The sequence below is a fragment of the Rhinolophus ferrumequinum genome, chromosome 23, assembly GCF_004115265.2.
Source record: "Rhinolophus ferrumequinum isolate MPI-CBG mRhiFer1 chromosome 23, mRhiFer1_v1.p, whole genome shotgun sequence".
NCBI lineage: Eukaryota > Metazoa > Chordata > Mammalia > Chiroptera > Rhinolophidae > Rhinolophus > Rhinolophus ferrumequinum.
The window spans coordinates 12,360,981-12,378,431 of record NC_046306.1 but is presented as its reverse complement, the minus strand read 5'-3'; the positions used below and the strand labels follow the sequence as shown (position 1 = coordinate 12,378,431).

General features: G+C 39.9%; 1 protein-coding gene across 1 annotated transcript; it reads left to right on the top strand.

Annotated features, from left to right (window-relative positions):
* The first annotated feature begins 1,101 nt into the window (after window positions 1-1,101).
* On the top strand, window positions 1,102-16,708 carry SPINT4 (serine peptidase inhibitor, Kunitz type 4). Its single transcript, XM_033095459.1, has 3 exons — window positions 1,102-1,216; window positions 2,858-3,033; window positions 16,610-16,708. Exons 1-3 carry the CDS (start codon window positions 1,102-1,104, stop codon window positions 16,706-16,708), a joined length of 390 nt encoding a protein of 129 aa, XP_032951350.1.
* Window positions 16,709-17,451: the final 743 nt, after the last annotated feature.

Genomic DNA, 17,451 nt, shown 5'->3' with positions numbered 1-17,451 from the left:
AAATTCCAAATCCTAAGATAATTCAAAATTCAAGGGAGTGAAAAATGGTTTTGGAGGAAGAATATACAATGGAGTGAAATAAAGAACTCAGAAATAATCCCACATATATAAGTGAAGTTGTCATATAACTAGATAAAAGAGGAACTCATTAATAAATGGTCTGGAACCATTGAAAAAATGAAATTGGACCTTTATTTCATATCTTACCAAAAACAGTCAACCTCAGATGGTTTAAGGGTATAAATGTGAAAATCAAAATTTCAAAACTCCTACAAGAAAACAGAGCTAAGGTGTTCTGTGTTCCTAGGTAATGAGTTCCTAGTGTAGTGAGTTCAAATCTTGTTTTCAGGACATAATAGATGTGTGACCTTCTACATATAACTTAACCTCAGCCTCAGCTTCTTCATGTGTAAATGATGAGAATAACTGTGTCACATGGAGAGCATGTGACAATTCAAGGATTTAGTGTGTGTGTGTGTGTTTGTGTGTGTGTGTACAGAGGGTGCCAAAAAATGTATACACATTTTTAAAAAGGCAAAAACTATTAAAATTGTAATGCTCAATATATACCAATAACAAAAGATGAATACAAGTCATGTGTATACATTTTTTGGCACCCCTGGTACATATATATATATATATATATATATATATATATATATATATATATATAGCTTAAAATAGTTCCGAGCAGGAAGGAAGTACTATAAGGGTTAGTTACTATTATTATGATGATTGTGTTTGGTACATTCTTTCTGTTGCACCAGGATCAGTCTCTTCCTGTTGTAGAAGGTTGAAGAGAGGAAAAGAAGCGATTCTCTTGTAATTCTTTGCTCTGATGTTCTACCCTCCATGGTTACACATACACAGAGGCTCGGTCCTTTAGTTTCTATGGTTTCTACATCTACATGGGACTCACTATGAGGGGTCTAATCAGCCTGAGGCCTTCAGCTTCATGGCTGGGTACCCAAGTATTCACTGTTCAACTCAACACCTAGTAATGTCCCGTCCTGGCCCTGGGGGTAAGTGGGTTCGGCCGTCTCAAGGTTCAAGCCCAAAACATAACATCAGAAGACTCTCCTACCTGCTGCTTGCTGCACCATGAAGCCTACTGAGCTGGGAGTTCTGCTAGGGCTCTTCATCTTCTTCTTGTGGACTACCCCATTAATGGGTGGTGTTTCTAGAATGGCTGAATGGCTGTGTGGAAATTTCAAAGGTATGAACTTGAAGGAGAAAATAAATCCAAAGACCAATTATGGGTGAGGGAGAAAGTGTTGCAAAAAATGTGATATCCGGGTGGTCCAGGAAGTTCCTCCTTTTGGGTCAATACCCAGAGACTCTTAGTCCCTCGACTTGGGGTATAACTTACTCTAGGGGTCTTGTGGTTGTCTGATGAGAAAAAGGAAACTAGGATGCAAATAAGTCCTTTCCAGATGAGGCTCTCTTTCGTAAGGGTTCCAAAGACTGCAAGTATTTTGAATGAAGGGTTTCATGGTAAATTTCAAAGATTCTAGAGCAATCAAGAATATGTATTGAGATGAGAGAAAAAGGGGACTGGAACTGAACAAATTGAGGCATTTTCAATATCTGAGCCCTGGGCACAGAGAACACTTGAACACATGATCCCTGTTAGAGGAGCTCAGAATGTAGATGTGAAAGGTGATGAAGATTTCATGCGCAGATAATGTGTACAGGCTCAGTGCTTCCAGAGTGTGGGGAGGCGGCACAGTCTACACGGTGACCCAGACACCCCAAATTCTGGCCCCAACACTTAGCAAATGTGTGCCCTTCGTCAAGTCAATCACTTACCATCCCTTAGTCTCAGTTTCCCCTATGTAAAGTGTAGATCAGAAAAATTGCCTGCTGCAGAGGGTGTTTGTATGAACTAAGATTATGCATGTAACTGTACCTAAACAGCTACTTTTACCAGGGAGTAAATTCCAGACTGGCCACTTAAATAGAATAAATAACAATCTCCCAGTTGCCAATACAACCCTGTTGTTGCTGCTTTAGTCACTTTGCTATGTGACTCTTATCCATAAAAGCAGAAGGTATGCCTCTCTGAGAAGGCAACAGGGAGAAAGATGACAGGATATGACAGCAAAAGAATATTACCCCCAAGGTTATGCATCTTGATATGAATCCTTCGAGGACAGCAGCAGGCACAGTTACCTGAAATTTGGGGTGCAGATAGTATAGTGAGTATATGAAAACTGGAACATGAGCATTCTGGATTGTAGGTCCCACATGAGCAGTTAAGAGGAGAGAAAGGTGAAGGTATAAAGAAGCAGGAGACTGTGCTTTAATAAAACATGAGATGTGAAACGGGAACTGCCGCGGCCCACGCAGCCAGGAGGGCCCCGCCTGAGGGGGAAAGGTGAGGAGATTGAGAAAAGACACAGAGACAGGAAAGCTGGGACTGGGAGGTCCACCGTCCACGGATGGCGGAGCAGTGGCACAGTCTTTATTTCACACACAGTTTTTATACAGTCTTAGAATAATTGTCTATACAAACAAGTATTAGCAGAACAAGCAGGTATTATTAGAACATTTTGTTCTGTGTATTGGCCAGTTTGTATGTCTGTGACTGCATTAGTGTTATCTTGTACCTTCTGGAAAGATTGCTGAGGCGAGGCTTCCCATGAGGGTGACCTTGCAGTTGCAAGGCCCTTGTCAGCTCACAGCCCGCTCCGCACAGGAACCTCATCTATTTGCACAAAATCACTGTCCTTCAGTGATTTTGAATATGGGAATATTTCCAGACTAACGTGAGGAATTTTTAAGGGCCCCATGAAAACAAGCTCTCCTGCTGAGTCCTAACTAATTCTCCCTAACTCAATGGGAACCTCTCATGTAGATCCCTGCAGGATGGAAATGAATTCTGGCAGCTGTTATGAAGTCCACTTTAGATATTTCTACAACAAAACGTCCAAAAGATGTGAACATTTTCTCTTCTCTGGCTGTGATGGCAACCTTAACAACTACAAGCTTAAAATAGAGTGTCAAATAGCCTGTGTTGCAGAATACAAAAATGTAAGGAATCCAGTCTTGTCCTTGGTCCTTGGGGAGAGGGAAAGGAGAGGCTCTGGGATCCCAAGATAAAGCCTGGTTTGGGAATGGGAAGGCTTAAGGGTTGGATTGGATCTCAGCATCATTTGTCATTTTGCAGTTAGGAAATCAAAAGTCCACCCTTTGTTGGATAATTACCATGTGCCAGGCACTAGGCTAAGCAATTTACATATATTGGTATAATTTAAAATTAAAATCACCCTAAGGTAGATGTGTATTATTATTTTCATGTGGCAGATGAGGAAACCAAGCCCAGGTGAGGTAACTAACTGGCCCAAGGTGACAGTATTAAATGGCATAGGAAGGTGTCTAACTAGATCTGATGATCACCCAGGACTTAACCATCCTACATGTACAAGGTCACCCAAACCCAATCACTGTACTCTCAGACCCGTGACCTCTATGTAGCAATATGTTACTTTATACAACTAAGCTAGCTCCTAGCCCTCACTTGATCGTTCCCATCATAGGAGCTAGAAGAAGGTCCATGGAAACCAAGAGGGCTATGGTAAGGCTGATTCCCAGGAGAGTGAAATAGAGAGTGGCCTTAGGAGTAACTCAAAAGTAGACATTTAGTTTTATTAATTTAATATTTTTAGTGAATCTTTGCAGTGCCTGGCACATAGTAGGCAATGCCTACGTTTTAAAAGGAATGAAAGAAGGAGAGATCAATCGATGGGAGAGGAGAGACATAGAAAGAGATGGCATCCTCTGGGTTTCCCTTGAGCTAAAGATGAATCCATGGAGATTAATGAATCCACGGAGACTTTGCAAAACCTATTAACACAGATCTGTTATGTTTTGTTTTGGTTTGGTTTTTTTACTTAAACAGGTTCCATATAAGCCCTAAGAGAAGTGCTCGAGATACTCAATACACCATCTGAATACAAATGTAAGAAAATTCAGACAAATTTTATGATCTTTGTAATATTTCCACACTCATTAAAACTCCCATGTGTTTACTATTTTCCTAACTTTAGTTTTGTCTTTCCTGAGAAATAATTGTATGACCATTAAAATGAAAGAACCTTTGTGTCAGCCCTCCCTCCTCTCTGAAATCTCTCCCCCTGCCTTATCCAGAGTTGGAATATCAGCTGGTCCTATCCATTAGCTCCCCTCTCTCTCCTGAACCATTCCTCATATATACACACAATATTTACACTCTCAGATGTGACAAGCAAATCTGTAAAGGTTTGTATCACCTCCCCTCTCAGGTTGAGCTACTTAGTGGACCCAAAGTACCAAATCTGTGCTCCTGTTTTTCCCTTGAAATCAAATCAAGCAGCAAACCTCACACTCACATGAAATGTCTTTGCTCTCATAACAAATTTTTCTTTGTGATGTTTCCTGATTCATGTCCCACAAGCCAGGAGCCTCAATTAGTTTAACTCTCCCACTGACTTGATCCAAATTTTTGTATAGTGCTATATGGACATTTTTTTAGTACTTCAGTCATTGACATTTGACATGGCTATTCTCAGTGCTTCTGAAAAAAGAACCCAAAACATCAGTGCAGTGACTGTGTTTCAGCCACCAAGAGAATGGTTATCCAAACGCTGGTGGTCAAGTCTTCTGAATATGCTACAAAGTTCAGCATGGCCATGATCTTCCCAGTAGTAGGCTACTCAGCTGGATCATTTCATCTCTGAATTTTTTCAGGCATCCTTTCCCTGCATTCCTTCTCTGTCCTTCTTATTGACAAAGTCCAATCCCTCACCTGTGAATTACATCCTGGACTAATTGTATCCTGGTGGCAAGGGCCATCATCAGAGGCCTTGTAAACCAGCGAGACCCTGTAACTAGATCTGCAAGCCTGGTCTCTGCTCAGTCTTAAAAAGAAAACCAGTCCCCTAAATTGAGACAATTTTCTGCAAAAATTCTGATTACTTCAAGATCAGACTCTCGGGCCGGCCCAATGGCTCAGGCGGTTGGAGCTCCATGCTCCTAATGCCAAAGGTTGCCGGTTCGATTCTCACATGGGCCAGTGGGCTCTCAACCACAAGATTGCCAGTTGGACTCCTCGACTCCCGCAAGGGATGGTGGGCTGCACCCCCTGCAACTAACAATGGCAACTGGACAACTTGAAGCTGAACAGCACCCTCCACAACTAAGATTGAAAGGACAACAACTTGACTTGGAAAAAATCCTGGAAGTACACACTGTTCCCCAATAAAGTCCTGTTCCCCTTCCCCAATAAAATCTTTAAAAATAAAAGATCAGACTCTCATCAAGACAGTTTACTCTGAACAAGTAAAGCTCTAATTCTGGCATATTTCAACTTTGGTGACAATCCTAGAATTACAAATCATTCTTGAATCCAATCAGCTGCAGGAGACATGCTATGGACTCTGAAATAAAAGACTAGACTAATCTGACTAGTCCACATAAATGGAAATCATTTCCTGTTGTGAGTCATGAAACTAGTGTCCCAGTAGTGGAGAGTCTTTCAGGGACAAACTAACATACTCCCATAACCTGTTTGTTCCGTCTTTTAGCCAACTCCCAGGAAAGCCAGAGAAGTTAAATAATAATGATAATAATAATAATAAAATAAAAGTATTCATATGAATAACTAAAGTCAAGAGCAAGGATCCTTTGTGGAAGGAGGACTGTTGTATCTTGGTGAGAAAAGGAAACTGATGCCCAAAACAGAGAGCTGGGCATCAAAGTTGGGAGAATGAGTTGGGTGAGAGACTTTGAGTTGTGTTATTCTCCCCACCACAAAAATCTGAGTCTGTCATTGTCTATTCCGTTGCCAAAGAAGTAACAGCCACAAGATACCACAAGGGTGACTGAGATGATATAATGGTGGTTCCAGAGCTGGGGTAAGAAATTGTATAAAAACAAGTGCAATTGGACTAGCCAGACACAGAGTTTATAGTTTTCTTTCTTCCTATACTATACACACTGAGGTATAGACGACTAAACCTAAGAGAAAAAAATTGCCATAGAAAACACATCTAAGGCAGAAGTATAGATATGTTTCCTGAGCAGGGAGAAGAAAAGGGAATAGTATTACTTAGGAAGTTGCAAATGGGTGTAAATAAGCCCAAATTGTATCATTTGTGGAGTCTCTGAGTGGAATTTTCCACCACCCACTTTAAATTAACCAAGAGAAGTGCAAGTTAAAAGATTTGGGCTTTGGCCCTTCTTCTTTGCACTGCCTCTTCCCACCCCCATCCATCCACAACATATATAATAAAAGCAAAAATAACTCATATTCCCAGGGACAAATGATCACAAACAAAATTTACCACAAATATGTCAACAAAGAGAAACAACAAGTGAAATAACCAATATGAAGTAACCCAGAACTAACTAAAGAGACAAGTGAAATAGGCATAATAATTAATATTCTCAACTAATTAAGAGTGGATATTGGTATGTTAAAGTGAGAACATATGTTGACAAGAAGAACCAATAAAAAAAAGTGTTTGGAAAATATAATAGGTGACCTAAATGACACAATAATTGAGATAAATATAAAGGATACAGCCAAAGTATGAATTAGTGATGGTAGAAGATTAGGAGCCCTCAGAAAAAAAATAATAAAGAAAATTTAAAATATAAAACTTAAGGTAGAGGAAGATGGTAAAGTAGAAAGCACCAGAAATCTGTCTAGACAATAATGGCACTGGCAGAATCTGTGTGATGTAACTATTTTAGAACTCTGGAGTCCACTGAAGGCTTTCAACTTCCAGAAGAAGACTTGGACAGTGATTGCAGTTAATTTTGGTCAATTTCAGCTCTTAGCATCATAACAGCTACACATTCCCCACTCCCAGCGACATGGCAAGCAATGTGCACATGTTCCTGGAGCAGCTTAAACACAGATTGTGGCATGAAGGGTGGGCAAAAAGAATTCTGTCCTCCAAATATCAGGGATCTATGCTCTGATCACTGATTGCTGCTTTTGATCACAGAGCGCACACAAAGAAGCAACGCCCCTTATTGTTTCAAGCCCCTCCTCCACAGGCTAAAGTAACTTCCAGGGATTTAAAAGGCCAGTGCCCTCCATATTTCTCTTTTTCTCCTTTTTGGAGCCAGATGTTAAAGACTGGGACATTCAAAAACAACTGCATATACGGGGGGAATTAGAAAGTGACCATGCATGTCCAGGAAAAGGCTCAGAAAAGATGTGAGACCTTACGGTTACATTTCAGGTTGATCCTCAGCACAGAGACAACCTCAGCACAGAGCAAAAAAACAAAACAAAACAAAAGCTCACAAAAACAATAATGAAATAAAACAGCATACCTTGGGGAACAGGGAGAATCTGATTTCCAGAGTTGCCACATTACTAGATTCAAATGTCCAATTTTCATTAAAAAAAATTGCAAGGCATACAAAGGACCAAAAAAGTAAATAAAATCAATCAATCAATCAACGGAAACTGTCCCTGAAAAAGAATTGATGGCAGATCTACTATACAAAAACTTTAAGACAACTGTCTTAAAGATGCTCAAAGAACTAACATGGAGAAAGTCAAGAAAATGATATATAAACAAAATGAAAATATCAATAAAAAGATGTTTTTAAACTAAAAAGAAATGGAAAAGAAATTTTGGAGCTGAAAAGTACAATAACTGAAATGAAAATTTTACTAGGACAGTTTAAAGGCAGATTTAAGCAGGCAGAAGGAAAAACAGTGAACCTGAATATAGGACAAAGGAAATTACCAAGTCCGAAGAAAAGAAAGAAAAAAGCTTGAAGAAAAGTGAACAGAGTCTAGGGTACCTGTGGGACACCATTAAGTAGACCAACATACACCTTGTGGGAGTCCCAGGGGAAGAGAGAGAGAATATTTGAAGAAATAATAACTGAAAACTTCCCAAATTTGATGAAGGATATGAATATAAATATCCAAGAAGTTCAACAAACCTGCAAGTAAGATTAACTCAAAGAGATACACATTGAGACACATTATAATCAAATTTTCAAAAGCTAAAGACGAGAATCTTGAAAGCACCAAGAGAGAGTGACACATCACATACAAGTGATCTTCAATACGTTCTCATCAGAAACTTTAGAAGGCCTAAGTAGGCAGTGAGCCAGTATAGTCAAAATGCTAGGAAAAAATAACCTGTCAACTAAAACTCCTACATCTGACAAACCTGTCCTTCAAAAGTGAAGGTGGAGGGAGTGGAGACAACATAGGAGGTTCCTAAACTCCCTTCTTCCCATGGACATATGGAATGTACAGGTACACATAGAACAATTACCTCTGTAAGAAATCCGGAAACTAGATGAATGATTCCTACATATCAGGAGAATGAGAAAATACCCATATTGAAACAAGTAGGAAAGCCTGAGACACACTCTCATCATAAACCCAACCCCCAGCACAATGCCATACAATCAGGAAGGAACTCCCAACTCTCAGCTTCTCCCTGAGGAGCAAAGTGTTAGGAACCCAAATTTAGTGCCCCAACTTTTAAGACTCCCACCTGAGGAATAAGCCCCCAAAACACCTAGCTCTGAAAGCTAATTAGGCTTGCATCCACAAGACCAGAAGACTATATATAGCAAACAAAGAAGCAGTTGTTAACGAGTGTGCAAGCACTCATTGGGACTGCCCCCAGGCCTCAGTGCAGAGGGAAAAAGCAGTGCAGTTTCCAGAGGGAAGGAGCAAAATTGCCTTCTCCCAATCGTTCCCTGATATGGGTCCATCTGCATACTTTGAGTGGCAATCAGTCTGCCAAAGAACAATAGATTCAGAAGATACCATATTTTGCCGTGTACGATACACACTTTTTTGCCCAAATTTGTGAGGGAAAAGTAAGGATTCACGTTATACATGGGTAGTACTAATTCCATATCTATATAAATGTTTTTAATTCTTTTATTTATGCTTATGAGTTAAAAATGTAACTCTAAAAATCAATAACTCTAGAAATCAATAACAATATCAATACGCAAAATAATACCCTGGAATACGATCATAGGTTTTGTTGAACTTACAATGAACTTGCAACAATGAAGAGTTCTTGGCCTTCTATGATGGGTAAATATCATAAATTTGTTACTGGTACATAAAATTTCTTGTACCTTGTATCTGTTCTTGTGTTTTGTAATTATTTGTTACATAAAATTTCTTGTACCATAATATGTTAAAAAATAAATGCTAAAATTCTGTTATAATACAAAAAACAAGTACCTAAATGTAAACAAATAAAAATTTGAATTAAAAAATTTAAATGAATGATTTTTTTTCTCTGAAAGTTTGGCTCAAATATGTGGGTACACATTATACATGGGAACCCGTTATACACAGCAAAATACGGTAATTGTCAATGAATGTTTGAGCGAGCTTATCAATATAATCATCTCACCAGGGCGGCAGTTTGGCTCAGTGGTTAGAGCGCAGTGCTCATAACACCAAGGTCACTGGTTTGATTCCCACATGGGCAGTGAACTGCGCCCTCCACAACTAGATTGAAAAAAAAAAAAACACAACTTGACTTAAAGCTGAGCTGCGCTTTTCACAACTAAATTGAAAACGACTTAATGTGGAGCTGATGGGTCCTGGAAAAACACACTGTTCCCCAATATTCCCCAATAAAAATTTTTTAAAAAAATCATCTCACTAGTAAAATCAGCATTTATTTAAATTCCATGCATGCATATTAATGAACTCAGGCATTATGTTGTATGTTGAGTTAATCTGAATAATTTCATTTTACGGAGATTATTTTTATAGTTTTACAAATTATCTCCTAGCAAATTTTTCTTTTCCATGTTTGAGTTCTATCCTTTCCACATCCCTATTACTGAAAATGTTTGTTTCTTCTCTGTTTTTCTTGGCCATTCTTGCTAAAGTTTTGTCTATTTTAACGGTGTTTTTAAAGCACAAACTTCTAATTTTATTTAGCAATCTTAGTGTTTCTCTAATTCATTAAGTTCAACTACTATCTTCATCAGTATCTTCTACTTTCTTTATATTTCTTTTGCTGGTTTTGTTCCTGTTTCTTAGGTTCAAGGCTACATTAACTTACTTTCAAATTTTTCATTTGTATGTTAAAGCACTGATATGTTATTTAACAACTAACTGTTCATTATAGAGATGCTGATGCCCTGAGCCGTGAGTCGTCGTGAGCCATGAGTAGTCGTGATCCCTAGTTGTGGGGGAGGTGGAGGCTGAGGCTCAGCGGTAGAGCTCTGATGAACTGTGACCTTGCAAGCTACATGGCTGGGTACCCAAGCACATTCTGTCCTACTCCCTGGGCTGATTCTGGATGCACCAGAACCCTGCGCAGGCTTGGGCCCTGGGGAGATGAAATCGGAGATATGAGTTCAACTCCTCCCAAGAAAAGGAGCTCTGCCCCCAAGATATAATTTCAGCCCAGTCCAGAACTCTCGTATCTGCTATCTGCAACACCATGAAGCCAGAATTGATCTACTTTTTTCTGTTGCTCCTCATCTTTTCCATGCCCCTTCGTACACTTTCAGGTTTCCTGGTCCCTCTAAAGATCAGAAAACAATTGTGCGAAAGTGGACATCTTGGAGGTAAGGCACAATAGGAAGGGCAACCCAGGAGGGCACTGTGGAGGAGAAGAATGTCTAGGCAGCCTGGGTGATGTTGATGCCAATGAGAAGGAATCAAGTTCTCCTTTTACCTCAAACCGTATGGTTTTAGAGCATCTGATTCTAGGAGTTTCATTGAGTTCCATCCATGGATTGGAGAAGGAGGAAGATAGAAAGTAGAACTGACTTGAGTTTTTTCCCAAAAGATTTCAGTGTTAGAGCCGTAGGGAATTGGATTGATGTCAGGAGTGTCAGAAAATTCCTTTACTGGTGTGGACTTGTGTGTGTGTATGTGTGTGTGTGTGTGTGTGTGTGTGTGTGTGTGTATTAGATGAGTTTCAACTCTATTTAACACATATGTACAGGACTACTGTGTTACATTCCATGGATACAGAGAAACAGAGGCCATCATTCCCATGCTTAAGAAACTCCCATTCTACTTTTTAAAATTAATTTGCTTGATTCAAATTATAATGGACATGTATGAAATACTTAGGGTAAATGGGGCAAATTCCCAGTTACGGATAAGGGCGGTAGCTGGACTTCAAGAAGACTGACATTACTCCTTCTTTCCCTCCAATATGGTCGTCACTGCTCCTGCTCTAACCACCCATTTCCATGGTCTAGTAAGACCAGGTGAGTCTGAATCAGTAACCCAAAGGGTGGGGGAGTTGGGTGGGAGAGGACAAAGACTGATGGAGGAAAGGAAGATCTTCTGCCAGATGAGACATTTTAAGCCTAGCCTTCAGGATTAGGTGTAGAGGGTCAAAGCCCCTTTTAGCTTGTATGCTTGCAAAGACTCTGTAGAGATGAAAGTAAGGGCTCTGAGCAGTGTCCTTAGGGGAGCAGATGAGATGTCACCCCCAATGACGTGGGAAAGCATGTGGAGAGTCAGGAAATGGGATCTACTTAATATGAAGAAGGAATACTGGGATGGATGGAGGAAGCCTCGGGTCTTTCTTGCTTTCATATCTAAGGTGGTCCAGCTACCTTGTTGTCCTTCTCCAACTGTTTATCTGAGTCATGGACCCAGGTGATAGTCTAGAATCATTGCCCCATATCACATAGACAGTGAAACTTATGCTTGGGGAACTCTCCCAGTGATCAGGTAGATTTACACGGGTTGATGAGCATTCGTAGTCTGAATCCGTGAGGAAAAGAAGGCCCACGTGGTAGCAGAAAAGAAAACCTGACTGTGGAATTCTCATGCACAGAGATCTGTAACTATCCTCCACTGTACGGCACCTGTAAGTTATTTTTGACCAGATTCTACTACAACACGTTGACATTTTTGTGTGAACCTTTCACCTTCTCTGGCTGTTCAGGCAACAGAAACAACTTTAAACAAAAATATCTCTGTGAAAAATATTGTCTTCCTAAAAAGTAAGTCTCTCAGCTCCTCACCCCACCTCAAATGACACCAAATATTAGGAGCCAGGGAATTTTTTTTTTTCCAGGAAAAAGCAAATGAGAGGTCGGGGTTGAGTAAGGAGACCAGAAATTATCCTTGAGTTGGGGACATTCAGTCACAGGCAACAGATTTCAATGTCTCAAGTCACTGAATCCAACAAAATTCTTTTGAAATTGTGAAAACCAAAGCCCAGAGAGACGAATGACTTGCCAAGTTCACTCAGAAGAAGGACATGGATCCAGATGCCGTCACTCTCCACCCAGCATTTCACTACTACCATGGTGTCCTCAGGCCTTGGAGAGCACATCCAATCCCTCATTGTGGCATTAAAAGAGAAGCTGTGAGGGTATCAGGAGAGCAGGGAAGATAGCATCATAGTACGGCATGAATAGTGAATGGCAAAACCAGAGCCTTGTGCACAAGATATCACGTTATTAATATGTATATCCTCAGAGTCCAGCACTATATTCGCTCACTAATATCTTGTGGGTAGATGTATGGATCAGGAGGGCTATTAGCATTGAAAACAGCCAGGAAGTTCTGTTGAGATGTAAAGGACCCATTGAGTCTACCCCTGACTATAACAATCACTAAATTTATTTACTTATTCACAGGTTCAAAGATGATACTAACGAAAATGCTTAATATGACAGAAGGAAGAAACGAAGAAGGAATATTCTTTATGAAAAATTATACGAAAATTATTTGGAGTAAATAAACTGGACTGTGTCTGAATGTGTGGTTTTTTTTAATTTAGGATACTTGCTAATTTCTTTGCCCAGATTTGCCTTTCATGCTGATTACATATATAAAATTTCAACTGAAAAATTCCTGTATGTCAGCCCTGGTCTAAAGACATTCATCTCTCCCATTCTAGATTCTTCCAACATAAACTACAAATGACCTCTCTGAAAGCACCAACCTACCTATGTAATGAGTCGGTCTGTATAAAGGCAATCATTGTTGATATGTCGTTGGCATGACCTGCCAAAATTTAATTTGTGTCTGTATTTTGTCACTGAACCCATTGGATTTCCATGTCAGTGGCGCTAAAATAACCATCCTTAAATTATTTCATCTGCCTCAAAACAATGAGCATTCAACCCCCAACAATGCTCCTATTCTAGGAAAATGTCCCTGATGTCCCAAGTACCAGCAATATAGAAACTGTGACTTTAGAGTTGGGAGCTACAACTCTTGAACCAAGATGAACCTCTGCAGTCAGAGTATGGAGGATCATTCCCCTTTCCCCTGACTGCTCTATTCATATTCTCATCAAGGACTGGGCCTCACAAATGAGCCCAGTTATTTGAGCAGCCTGGGCCAGTATTCTAAGGACATTCTAGCTCAATCCCAACAATGGCAACCCCTGCACTATGGGCATAGCCTTGGAAAAATATTGGGAACTAATAGAAAGCATAGGTTAGAGATGTCACCCTAGCCCCTCACCTAAGAATTACTCTATGCAAAAAAAAAAAAGACAAATGAAACAAGAAGATAGCTTCTGGGTATTTAGTCCAAGTCCACTATCCCCCACCATTCTGAGTCCATGTAAAACTTTGTTCTAGGGCTGACATCATAGATATAACCTACCTGGTGTCCATTCATGGATTCTGAAGATTTTCTTCCCTCTGACTATTGTGAAACACTGTGTTATATACGAGGTTTAATAATTAAGTTCTCGAACTTGTTGCAACAATGTTGCTAAGCTTTTTTGATATCAAAGGGATCATTCATTATGAATTCGTACCAACTGGACAAACAGTTAACCAAGTTTACTATTTGCAAGTGCTGAAAAGGCTGTGCGAGAAAGTTAGACGAAAATGACCTGAATTTTTCACCAACAATTCATGGCTCTTGCATCACAACAATGCACCAGCTCACATGGCACTGTCTGTGAGGGAGTTTTGAGCCAGTAAACAAATAACTGTATTGGAACATCCACTCTACTCACCTGATCTGGCCCCTCAATGACTTCTTTCTTTACCTAAAGATAAAGGAAATATTGAAAGGAAGACATTTTGATGACATTCAGGATATCAAGGGTAAGATGATGACAGCTCTGATGGCCATTCCAGAAAAAGAGTTCCAAAATTGCTTTGAAGGGGGGACTAGGCAATGGCATCGGTGCATAGCTTCCCAAGCAGTGTACTTCAAAGTTGACCATAGTGATATTCAGCAATGAGTTATGTAGCACTTTTTCTAGGATGAGTTCGCGAATTTAATTGTCAGGCCTCATAAACAAATCTCAAGTATAACGTCTTTGAAAAGTCTTCCAGAACTATACTCTAGTATTCCAAAGAATTACTGTAAGTACAATACTCTTTGGAGACAAAAAATTGAAGACTATGACTCCCCAAAATCTATTTAGCTTCAGGTTTTCAGAGTTCTTCTGGATGTTTGAATAATTGCCCGTTTCCTTCTCAGTCCTAAATCTGCCTCTAAGATAAAAGTACATGTGTGCTGTCTGTGGTGCTGAAGGAAGACACTCACAAGTTCCCACAAAGATCAGTGAAAAGGCACAGAGCCATGTGACATTTTCAGGCTTTCCCACAGAACTACATACCCTTTTACAAAACACTTCTACATAAAAGAAGTAACACAGGACATAAATCTAGAAACCCAAATGGGTTTCACATTAACTTCAAGTGAAATATTTTGAGGAAGTGATCACTGATGGTAGGGGGGTAAAGATGAAAAGATAAAACAAGGTCTTGGGATACACACTAAAAACAGAATGAAAAGATTATGGTCCTGACTGGTCTCTTCCCTGACTTGTATCTTATCACTATAGCAACTGAAAAGGGGAAAATTCCATTATATATGACAGAAAAATTACAAATGATTTTGTTTCTGGTTCCAAGAGCCCCAAAGAGAAAGGATTCGGTGGAGCAGATCTTGGAATGTGACACAAGTTTGGCCATCGTTCAAGAGGCACTCAATGCATTTTTCCCGCATGCGTGGGTGCAGAGCAGGACCAGAAAGAAGAGGTAAGAAGGGAAAACACTATGATCATCGCAAAGACTCTGATCTTCCTCACCCAACACTCCCCTTCCATCTCCTGTAGGGGAATAAACAGATCAGGAAAACACCTCTAATACTTCCTAAGTCTGGCCTTCACTGGATCTGATAGATCACTCCCTCCGTGTCATTTCCATAGTCAGCATCCTGACACCAGCCCCGTTCTGCCAGGGTCTCCTCATCGGAATCATTCATGATCTGACCACTTCAAAACCTCTTTAATTCAATCTGCTGCCAGAAGAATTATCCTCAAGCATCATGTATATTTGTCAGACCCTTGCCCCAGGTCATAAGCATCTGCAATTAAAATCTTAATTCCGCCCAACGTCCAAGTCCCCCATGTGTGTCCCATATTATTACTGTTTCCCATAGTGTCTCAATTTCACTCATCTTTTTATGAGTATCGTGGATTTTGAAAGGGGAAAGTGACCTAAAAGATCATCTAATCCAGGTCTGAAATGTGAGATGACTTGAAATATGTTCTGTAGTATCATTTCTGTCTTAGTATCTTGACTCTCAGATGGGAACTTTCTTCCATGCATGATGCAATCTTTCCTACTCCTTCATTGAGCACCAATTGTAAGCAAGATACCGTTTGAGGCATGGAATAAAATAGTGAGCAAAGAGGGCTATACTCTCTCCTCATGGAATTGACAGTCTGGAGAGGAGACAGACAATCTAATAACCACTCAGGCATTTGATGACAAACTGTGATACATGCTTTACAAGAAAGGCATAGGGCGTTACTAGCAGGTGGAGGAGGAGAACTTAATCTGTCCATAGATTCAGCAAATACTTTCCAGAGGAAGTGATATTTGAGCTGACATCTGAAGCATAATTAGGCTCAGGGAGATGGGTATTCCCAACAGAGGGAACAATATGTGCAAACTTGAGGCAGGATAGAGCAGAACATATTCAAAGAACAGAATGTGCCCCCACAGAGCTGGGGGGCCCAGAGAAGATAGAAAGGTTACTAGGGTCTAGGTCATGTAGGACTTTGCATGTCAGAGAAAGAAGTTTGAACTTATTCCAACTGTGATGGACACTGTTATTCCAACTGAATGGAGGATTTAGAAAAGGAGAGTAATGTTTTTAAGAGACCATTCAGGAATTCCAGGTCTGATAACTTCAGAACAGCTAATACCAAACTAACAGCTAATACCAAACTAACTATTCAAGCTAACAGATAACAATTATCATATCTTGATAAAATGTAAAAACAAAAAACAAACTACAACAACAAAAAAACACAGTTTTAAGGCACTGGAGAGTGACCAAAATTCAGCAGAAACTGGATAGGATTTAATCCCTGACAGAAAAGAACCATACTGGAAGAAATCCATTTTATATGACTTTTCCACTGAGGACAATCTCACATTCAACTTGCATGTGGCAAAGATCAAGCGGAAAGCCACAGCCCTGTCTCCTGTGCAGTCAGGGGACAGTATTCAGGACGGACTACCAAAGCAGCAACATAATGACAGGAAATCCCGAGAGGAGAGAACCACAAAGGGGAAATCTCCAAAATCTTTTTTATAAACTCCTCTCAAATCCTTGATTGACTCCTCAATCTCTTCTGTGCAGGTGAGATTCCAAAGGTTCGAGATAAGCAACAGCGGGAAGGCTGGAAAACTGAGCAGAGATTTCCACTGCTGCCCATCAGAGGTGGCGTTTCAAGTCTGAACCCTGACATCTGACAGGGACTTGATAAACACCTTGGCTTTAAGTTGAAAGCCTGAAAGAACCGTGACTTAGGAGGAAAAACAATATTTCAGGGCTAACGCAGCTATCCCAGAACTCGGAAATTATTCAAATATGGAGATCTGTCCTGACAAAGCATAAAACCAAGTCTTCGGAAATTCAAGGTGATCCAGCAGTAGTTGACGGCCTGCTAAGAAGAAAATACAACACGTTTCGGAGGAAGATGATAGAATCCAAAGTCTCTACAATGGGCCAACTGCAATGTATATTATATCATCAAAAATTATATTCAAAGCACAGGAAAATGTGACCCACAGTCAAGAAAAAATTATCAGATATATCAGTAGATAGAGATACACAAGTTATTTATATGTTGAAATGAACAAATAAAACTTAAATTATGATAAATATGTTGAAAAATCTATGAGAAAGATGGCTGTAATAAATGAAGAGTTGCGGGATTCCAGGCCACGTTTGGAAAATGTAAAAAAGGAGACAGGGAATTTCTAGGACTGAAAACGTAATACTTGGAATTTATTGGATAAAATAACAGCAAATTTGATACAGCAGAAGAAATGATTAATGAAACCGAATATAGCTCAATAGAAATCAAGAGGGAAAAAGACGTTTTGAAAGGCACCCATTCTCAATGACCTATAGACAGGATCATGCAGACCAAGTATATGCAAATAGTAGTCCTATTTGGAGAAGGGAAAGAGAATGGG